Source organism: Ovis canadensis, chromosome 13, assembly GCF_042477335.2.
Source record: "Ovis canadensis isolate MfBH-ARS-UI-01 breed Bighorn chromosome 13, ARS-UI_OviCan_v2, whole genome shotgun sequence".
In the NCBI taxonomy this organism is placed as follows: domain Eukaryota; kingdom Metazoa; phylum Chordata; class Mammalia; order Artiodactyla; family Bovidae; genus Ovis; species Ovis canadensis.
This window is the reverse complement of record NC_091257.1, coordinates 44,344,345-44,354,243: the sequence shown is the minus strand read 5'-3', so window position 1 is coordinate 44,354,243 and position 9,899 is coordinate 44,344,345. Positions and strand designations below refer to the sequence as shown.

General features: G+C 44.4%; 1 protein-coding gene across 1 annotated transcript; it reads left to right on the top strand.

Annotated features, from left to right (window-relative positions):
- Nucleotides 1-2,425: 2,425 nt before the first annotated feature.
- Nucleotides 2,426-9,602, top strand: ACBD7 (acyl-CoA binding domain containing 7). Its single transcript, XM_069546446.1, has 4 exons — nt 2,426-2,759; nt 7,205-7,322; nt 7,427-7,489; nt 7,573-9,602. The coding sequence occupies exons 1-4, from the start codon at nt 2,748-2,750 to the stop codon at nt 7,644-7,646; spliced, it is 267 nt and encodes an 88-aa protein (XP_069402547.1). The 5' UTR covers nt 2,426-2,747; the 3' UTR covers nt 7,647-9,602.
- The last annotated feature ends 297 nt before the right edge of the window (nt 9,603-9,899 follow it).

The following is a 9,899-nucleotide window of genomic DNA, read 5'->3' as shown; positions in this document are numbered from 1 at the left end:
TCAAATGTCATCTTCCCAAGAGACCCATCCTGATGACCATGTTTATAACGGCAAGTCACCTCCTCACTCCACATGCACAAGATTCTCCATCTCTTCGCTCTGCTCTTTTTGAAAACGGCACCCATCAGGGGCTTCCCTGGCGGTCCAGTGGTTGGGACTTCACATCCCAATGCAGGCGGCGCAGTTTCGATCCTTGGTCAGAGAGCTAAGATCCCACATGCCTCATGGCCAAAACCCCAGAACATCATAAGATGGAAGCAATACTGTAACAAATTCAATAAAGATTTTATTTTTTAATGTTTATTTTTATTTTGGGCTGTGGTGGGTCTTCACTACTGCATGAGAGCTTTAGTTGTGGTGAGCAAGGGCTACGCTTGGTTGCAGTGCACAGGCTTCTCATTGCAGTGGCTTCTCTTGTTTCAGTGCACCGGACCGAGGCACTTGGGTTTCAGTAGTTGCAACTCGCGGGGTCTAAAGTGCAGGCTCAGTAGTGGTGGTGCATGGGCTTAATTACTCCGCAGCATGTGGGATCTAGTTCCTGGACTAGGGCATACCTGTGTCCCCTGCATTGGCAGGCAGATTCTTAACCACTGGACCACTAAGGAAGCCCAATAAAGACTTTAAAACTGGTCCAAGTCAAGAAAATCTTTGCAAAAGAAAATAGCACCTATCACCTAACATCTTTCAATAGATTGTATAATTTGCTTTTTTTATATGTTTATTATCTGTCATCCCCTACCAAAATGTAACACAAGGATAGGGATTCTTGTTTGTTTTGCTGACTGATGTTTCTCAAAAACCTAGAAGGGTGCCTGGCTCATGTTGGCACTCAATAACTGTTTGATTAGATGAATGAAAGCGTGAGAGAATAAGGAGGATAGGATGGACTGGAACCAGGAGAGTCACAGAGGTAAAGGGGAAGGTTCTATTTCATAAATTGGTGGTATGTTCATAAATGTGCGGTTTATTTTAAAAAATACATGTGTATGTATGCATACTGGTTTATAACCAATATTTAATAATAATGAAAATAAAAATCTTTATTGTCCAGCTTGACTGACTCCCTAAGGGTTCCACAAAACTGAGTTTTCATTGTACGCAGTAAATTATGATCACTGAACAGGGGACATTGATGTTTCTGTTGTTTCTTTTTGCTCCTTGAGACAGGCCAGTCATGGCTCTGGCAACCAGTAGGAGGATGGCAACTCAAGAGAAGAACATGTCTTGAAAAGAGTGCTTAAAATAACATTCTAGACTTAGAGAATAAAATGGAGCACAGTGTATCTTCCCTCTCTTTTCCTCCTGAGTTTTTATAATGACTATATCAAAATGTCTCAGCTGCAGATGCACAGCGATGCCAGAGCTCACTGCAGTATTTCCCAACTCACACACCCTGATAAAGAGGGTTTTCCCCAGCAGACAGAGCACTTGCTCTTCTTCAGCTGCTATTTTCATTGTGCCTTTTAGCGTGCTTCTCATCACTGGGAAATTTTGAAAAAAGTTCTGCCCAGTACAGAAAAAACAATTTCTTTTTCTTTTTTCTTTTCTTTTTTTTTGGGGGGGGGGGGCGGTGCACACCACATGGCTTGTGGAATCTTAGTTCCCCAACCAGGGATCCAATCTGGCCCTCAGCAGTGAAAGCGCAGAGCCCTAACTACGAGACCACCAGGGAATTCTCCTTTCTGTATATTGTTCTAAAATTTGCTTTTTGTCCCTTATTTGGAAACTCATTGATTTCACCATGAAAATAGTTTTGAGGAGAAAATAAAAAACCAAGGGATTTACATGAAGATGTAGCAAATAATTTTTAAGTGTAATCTTATGCAAAAACAAGGTAAAATGTTTCTTATGCAAAAACAAGGCAAACCGTTTTAGGCCCTTGAACTCCTGTATCTTGTTACATTGTTAGACATTTCAAATCAATAGCTTTCTTAAAACTGAGTTTGCCCTTTCTTCCAATCACTTTGCTCCACGAAGACTTCCATGTAATGAACTCCTCAGATGACCAGAAAATGCAGTTCCAGTTCTTCGAAAATTTAATCAGATGTGAATTACAACCCCGTTCTGTGTCTGCAGACGAGTGACACTGGGTTTGTTCCCCTGGAGAATGGGGTCATGTTGAAGAGTCCTGTGCTTTTTTTTTTTTTTTTTTCCCTAATTGAAATCCAATTGGGATAACTGCAGAGCGTGTTCCGAATATAAGTGGCTCTCCTTTTATAACGAGGAGAAAAGAGGCAAACTACCTCTTTTCATTCCTGATGGGCTGTGCCTAAAGACGGGTCGGGAGACAGAGACATCAGATAAATGCTGTCTGCCATCTAAGTTCTTAGAATCATGCAGAGGACAGAGGTATATATCAAAAGGAATCCCAAGTGAGGTCAGTGCCCTGGAGAGACCTCTCAGGACTTCCTGCAAACAACTTCTAGAGAATGAATACAGCGAGTCAGGGGCAGAGAGGAGCTCATTTATATTCTCTTCCCTGCGCCTTGCCAGTTGCAACCCCTGGCAGCGCACAACTCTCTGTAGGGCTTGGGCTGGGAGAAGAGCGCGGCTCAGCGCGCCCGGAGGGTGTCACTCACCGCCCAGCCTCGCCCTCGCGGGCCAGCGACCAATGGGCATAGGCCGGGCCCGGGAGCGCGCCCAACGGGAGCCGGCGGGCGGAGGCGCGCTGCCCTTTAAGGAGCCGCTGGGCGCGGGGTCCCGGGAACCCGGCGCTTGGAGACAGGCATCGTCCAGGTTTAGCCGCCATGTCCCTGCAGGTGAGCTGGGTGTGCTACCGCTGCTAGGGGCGGGGAGGAGCGTCCGTCCCGGAGAAAAGCGCTCGAGTGGGGCGTGGGGCCGGCGTGACGCCCCCCTGGGGGCGCGGCGCATCTCTGACCCGCCGCTTCGGGCCGCTGCTGGCAGTCGCCTTTGTCCCCGGTGGCTGTCCGCGGGGACCCCCGAGACACGCCCACCCCATCCCCAGCGCCCCCTTATTGCGCGGAGTCCGCACCGGTGCACTCTGTTGACGGCGTGCCGGGCTCCCTATAGCAACTCTTGTGAACCCCGGGGACTGGTTAGACGCAAACTAGGCACCGGCCCGGGGAGGGCGGGCGAGGGGCTGCTCCCGGCGGACCCGGCGGACCCGGCGGACCCGGCGGGCCCTGCCCAGCGCTCTCTTCCCATCCTGGAGAGGGAGGTGTGAGCGGCTGCGGCCTCCCCTTGCTCCTTGGAACCTCTTGGGGCTCTCCCAGGCAAGTGCAGAGATCTGGAAAAATCACAATCTTAAAATACTGTTCTTGTGATCTTTGGAGGAAAAACTATGTATATTCAGGGTGGAAATTTGGGGGAAAGGGAACAAATAAGAAGTAAAAAAGAAAAAAAGGGGAAGTGTCAGTTTCTCAGGCCTGTCCGACTCTGACCCATGGACGCGCCAGGCTCTTCTGTCCATGGAATTCTCGAGGCAAGAATACTGGAGTGGGTAGCTATTCTTTTCTCAAGGGGATCTTCCCAACCCAGATATGAAACCAGGCGGATTCTTCACCAGGGAAGCCCATAATATAAAGTAAAACATCAGGCATTCCTTCACCCAAGTGATAACCACAGTAGCACTAAGTTACTTTCTCAAGTGTTCGAGAGACATCTTTGTGATATGTGAATATATATGTTTATACACACACTGCTTTTTATATAATTTTGCTCTCGCTCTCTCTCTTTTTTTTTTTTGGTACTATGAGCTTTTTGTCACCACTAAATATTCTTTAAAATGTTTAAATGCCTGCATTGGGTACATGGCAGGGTGCACCCCATGTGACATCGGTGACACCAGGATCACTGCTACACCAAGGGCGGGGTCGGGGGGCCTTGTGAAAACATGAACGGGAGAGGGTGTAAGGAGAGGTTTTAAGGGAGTTGTTTTGAAGACCCTTCAGACACAGGCGCCCGGGAAATCCAGTGGGTCAGCTTTCAGACAGGGTGCTGAGGACTCGACTCCAGCAGAGTGAGCTTAACGGAGGTTGAAATTCCTCACCCAGAGCTGCGAGCCCAGCTCTGCAGCAGCACGACAGCATTATCCAACTTTCCCTTTGGCCCAGAGTGCTTGGAATTAAGTGTAAATGACTGTACCTTTAAATCCCTGTTTCTGGGATTTCCCTGGTGGTCCAGTGGTTAAGACTCTGTGCTTCCATTGCAGGGGGTGTAGGTTCCATCCTCGGTCAGGGAACTAAGAACCTGCATGTGGTGAGGTGTGGCCAAAGATTAAAAGAAAAAGAAAAATCTGTTTCTCACCTATGATAATTTCAGACTCTCCTAATATCTACTCACTTTTCATTCATGTATTCAACAGGGAGGTACAGGGCTCAGATGGGCTCCTACCACCTGCCAGCACTCTGTAAGGCAAGGCTCTTGCTACTGAAATGAACGTTTGTGCCTATCCTCTGTTCTGAATACTTGGGGGGAACAAATACATTCCCACCAGCCCTTGTGCTGAGCCCTAATAGATACTGTTGGGGCTGCCTAGAACCCCCTTCCCTGTCTCTGCCCATCCCCTAGGCACTCACCCCTCCCCAGGCTCAGCTAAGCATCATCTCCTCGGAGAAGGTGCCTTCCACCCTCTCGACTGCTCCCTTCTCCCAGGGCACCCGCTGCTCCTCTGCTTGAGCAAGTATCACATAATCACTGTGACCCACTCATCTCCCACAGGACGCTGAGCTTTGTGAAAGCTGGCTGCCCTGTTCATCCCTGTTTGCTCTCCCAAGGCCTGGCCCCTCAGAGGTGTTCAATACATATTAAATCAATAGTGTGATACAAGTGGTGAGCTCTGGGCCGGCAGAGTCAACAGAATGAAGTCAAGAATATTTACGGTCTTATTCTTGTTTCATCCTCACGCTTCCCGGCTGAGGTTGATGCCTTTTTTTTTGAGCTGAAGCCAGATTTCTCCATTGCTTACACAGGGTTCCAGGGCAGTGTGTCTCCAAGCTAGAATTAAAATCCAGGATGCTGATGCAAGCCCGATGTTTTTCCCACCACAGCTCATCGTGGTTAGGCTGGGAGAAGGCACATCGAAACTGCCATGTAAAACACATGTGTATCACGTTGGGGTGCCAGGGAAGGGCATGCTGGAGAGAAAGACCGGCCCTGGGCCCTGCTCTGGAATGGGTTTTTCTTCTCTGCCTGGGGAGAGAGTAGAGAGGGAACCCCTGAAATTGCCTGGGAAATGGTCAGGGGCTCCACTTTTGACTTGATGGACGTGAGTCTGAGTGGACTCCAGGAGTTGGTGATGGACAGGGAGGCCTGGCGTGCTGCGATTCATGGGGTCGCAAAGAGTCGGACACGACTGAGCGATTGAACTGAACTGAGCAAGGCTTTCATGAGCTTGTCAGATGGTTCCATACCCTTCAAAACATGAAGCACAGTCTTTCAAAAACTCCTTCCTGGAAGGCAGGGAGTTAGCATGGTTTCTGAAAAGCCTTAGAATTCGTATCAAGGCTTAGTTTGCCAAAAGGACTTGAGTTGCTGTCATTGGAAGATGGCATGGGACTTCACAGCAAATAGAACACCCGAGATGCCTGCCACCCCTGAAGGGAAGGATCCTTATACCTCCTGGACAGTCTCTCCCTGTCCTGCCCTTAGGAAGCTGAGGGCAGTGATGTAGCATTTTAACTTTGTCCTTATTATAGACACAATATGTGCACATTATGGGAAATTTGGAGAGTATAGATGGTATTTTTTAAAAAACAGGAAACTTACCAATAGAGGCCATTAATATTGACACATTTCAGTATATTTAGATGTCTCTTCAAGATACTGATTTCATTTCCTTTGGATAAATACTCCAAAGTGGGTTGTGAGATCATATAGTAGTTCTTTTTAAAATTTTTCTGAGGAAGCTTCACACTGTTTTCCACAGTGGCTGCACCAATTTACATTCCCACCAGTGGTGTATAGGGTACCCTTTTCGCCACATCCTCATCAACGCTGGTTATTTCTTGCCTTTTTGATCATAGCCATTCTTACAGATATGAGGCTATATGTCATTGTTGTTTTGATTTTCATTTTCCTGATGCTTAATGATGTGGAACATCATTTCAGGTCCTTATATATCTTCTGTGGAAAAATCTCCTGACTCTTTTAACATCAGATTGTTTTGTTTTGCTTTTTTAGTTGTTGTGGCTGTTCAGTCATATGAGTTCTGTATATATATGGAAATTAGCCCCTTATCAGATACAGTTTGCAAATATTTTGTCCCGTGCCGTAGGCTGCCTTTTCGTTTTGTTGATGGTTTCCTTTGCTGTGCAGGAGCATTTTTGGTTGCTGTCGTCTCTTGTATTTATTTTCCTTTTAACTAGTTTTGCTTTCAGTGTCACATCCAAAAATCATTGCTAAGAATGATGTCAAGGAACGTTCTCTGTCTTTTTCTAGTAGTTTACAATTTTGAATCTCATGTTCAAGTCTTTAATTCATTTTGATTCGATTTTTGTATGTGGTGTAAGATGGAGTCCAGTCTGATTTTTCTTGCATGTGTATTCAGTTTTCCCAGAATTGTTGACTGAAGACACTGCCCTTTCTGCAGTGTATATTCTTGGCTCCTTTGTCATAAACAAATGGACCATATATGCACGGGTTTATTTCTGGGCTCTTGACTCTGTTCCATGGATCTTTGTGTCTGTTTTTATGTCAGTACCATACAGCACCATACTATATATTTTGCTCACTATATAGCTTGTAATATTATTTTAAATCAGGAATTGTGATGCCTCCAGCTTTGTTTTTCTTTCTCAAGATTGCTTTAGCTTTTATGGTTCCATACACATTTTAGGATTGCTTTTTCTCTTTCTGTGAAAAATGCCATGGGAATTTTGATAATGAACTGCATTGAATTTGTTGATGACTTTGGGTAAGATGAACATTTTACTAACTGTTAATTTTTTCTATCCATGAACAGGGAATATCTTTCCATTTATTTGTGTATTCTTCAGTTTTTAAACATTTAGATAAACATTTTAAATATTAAGAATTTTAGTTTGTTCTCTGTATCAAATACATAGGTGCATTGTCCATGTAACAGGTAAGGACCAGAGGAAGTATCCACAAATTAAAATAAGGATAATTCTGGTGGAACCAGAGCAGTAATAGTTCGTTTCTGATTGAAAGCTTCCTGTCCTAAGTTCCCCTGAAGCAGATAAACCTGCCAAAAGTTAGCAAATGCACTGTCTTTTTGTTTTAGGCTGATTTTGACAAGGCGGCCAAAGACGTGAGGAAGCTGAAAACCAGGCCAGATGATGAGGAATTAAAAGCGCTCTATGGACTCTACAAACAGTCTGTAATTGGAGACATAGATATTGGTATTGTGCTGTCATATTAAAAAATAACAGTACACTTTGTTGAACAGTGTAGAAGCATAAAATAACAAGTAATCCCGTGAATATATCTGTCCCTCTTTTGGCAGAGTGTCCAGCACTGTTAGATCTAAAAGGAAAGGCTAAGTGGGAAGCCTGGAACCTTCAAAAAGGTAGTTAGTTTTTAAACGTTACACGAACCGTCTTAATTTCCACATGCATCAGGCGGTGAGTCAACCTGTTTGTATCTTTCTAGGATTATCAAAGGAAGATGCCATGATCGCCTATATTTCTAAAGCAAAAGAGCTAATAGAAAAATACGGAATCTAGAATTCAGCCTGTGAGAGAATTTTCCTTCTGAAGCCTTCATAATGGTATCGTGACCTAATACTTAGGGGAGAAATGCACTGTAACTCTTGACGGATCATCAATATTTTTGCTAGTAACATGACTTGTCATTCTGAATTAGAGGTATGCTGAAACTACATGTTTAACGAAATTTTACTTGCTAAAACCAGGCAATTTTTAAGAGTTCTTTTTAAAGTGTTGCTCTGGTAGTGTGTACATAAAGACATTAATCATTGCCTGTTCTTTTGACTCCTCTGTTTTTTCTGCAGTGAACTGGTCTTACTGGTATAATCAGCACAGTTTATTAGAACTAATCACAAGGGTCTTTGTTTCACTGTGTAGCTTTGGGGTTCACACCAAGGTGGAACCTCGGCAATACAGACACACCTGCTCCAGGCTCCCTTCAGTGACTGCTTTATAGGTAACCAAGGCAAGTTACTGAAGCTTTGCCAAAGCTGATCTCTAGGGTAAGGGGAAAATGTCGATCTCAGGGGGTAGGAGTTGAATGAGGTACCTATAATTTTCCTACCTTCATTTTAAAGTGTGTACTATATAAAAGCTGATAGCAAGCAACACAAACCTTATGAGTCTGTCTCAAGCTCTTCAAAGAAAGAAGAAAAGCTATCATGGGCTATCAACTATTCAAGTTTCTATGCTTAAGACAAAAACATCAGGCTGAAATGCAGTAGCTGGTGATGACAGACTGTACACTATGCCTCTGAAGTCCAGCTTTATCAGAGTGAAAATGCAGAATCTGGAGTGTCTGTTGGACCAGTTTGCAGTCTCACTTGGCTGTCCACAGGCTCTCTGAAAGAAGGTGGTCTCATTTTCAGAGTCCTAACATCCGTTTGAGATTCCACAGGCTAGAAATCTTCCCAGACAGGGTGCCTGTCCCCTGCTGAAGGGTGTAGGTTTGGTGTTGTGTAAGAGATTGATTTCATGTGACTTAAGAAATAAATTTTTGGATCGACTAGATGAATTTTCAGGGAATTATGTTGGGTGAAAAAAAAAGCCAGTCCCAAAAGGTTGTATATTGTATGGTCCTGTTTATGTAACATTCTTGAATTGGCAAAATTACAAACCTTGAGGACTGAACAGGGATTGCCAAGGAGGAGGGGAGTGGGGGAGGATGTTACAAGGCCAGCAGGAGGGATCTGTTGGTGATGAGATATTCTGTATCAGTGTCATCCCCTGGTTGGGCAGTGACCCTAGAATTTCCCACGATGTTGCCATCTGGGGAAACTAGGGAGCTCTGTGTTGTTTCTTAGAACCCCATGTGAATCTACAGTTCTCTCAAAATAAAAAGTTTAATGAAAAACAAATCTAGCTTGATTTCTAATCTGGAAAAGTTTGGAAAGTTAAAGTGATTCTCCTCTCTACTAAGTGTTGCCTAAAGACAGAAGTCTTCCACGATGAAGTCAACACCCTCTTCCAGTGGAGGGCTCAGAAACTCTTCGAGCTGTTCCTGCGTGGACCTCACCTCCACCCCAAAAGCCTGGTGTTGGCTGCATCATGAGATTCCTATTTGTGGACTGTAGTAACTACAGGTTGTTCGAATGAATAATCACAAATCTAGATTCCTTTAGCACCAATCCTTCCAGAATGGAGCCCTGTATCCTACCAACGAGTAAAGCACAGTTCAGTGTGTACTAAACAGGGAACATAATTTCTTGAGGTTACCTTTAGCTCAAATGTATTACATGAATTCTAACTCAAAACCCTTCTCCCTGCCACAATGAATTTTGTATTATTTTCACTTTGTTAAAAAGAAACAATGGGGACTTCCCTGGTGGTCCAGTAGCTAAGACTCAGAGGTCCCAATGCAGCGGCCAGAGTTTGATCCCTGGTCAGGGAATTAGATCCCACATGCTGCAACTAAGACCCACTGCAGCCAAGGAAATAAATAAATATTAAAAAGAATGATACATTCTAAAAAATCCCTCTTGTGTGCATTTCCCTTAATCTTACTCACTAAGATTCTCTATATACTATTTTTAAACCAACAAAAACACAACCCCATATTATGTGATCCCAAACACATCCGTGCTTTAGAAGGTGACATTTTAGTGTGTCAAGCTGTGTCAAGCATTTGAAGCCGTAAGGAAGAGACACTGGTTGCATGAAGTAGGAGCTTTGTTGTGAAGACGGAGATAACAAATCAAGGTGCCAATTGAACACATAGGATTCCGAGAGACACACACAGTTTGGGACTTGGCAGAGATGGCGGGACCCACG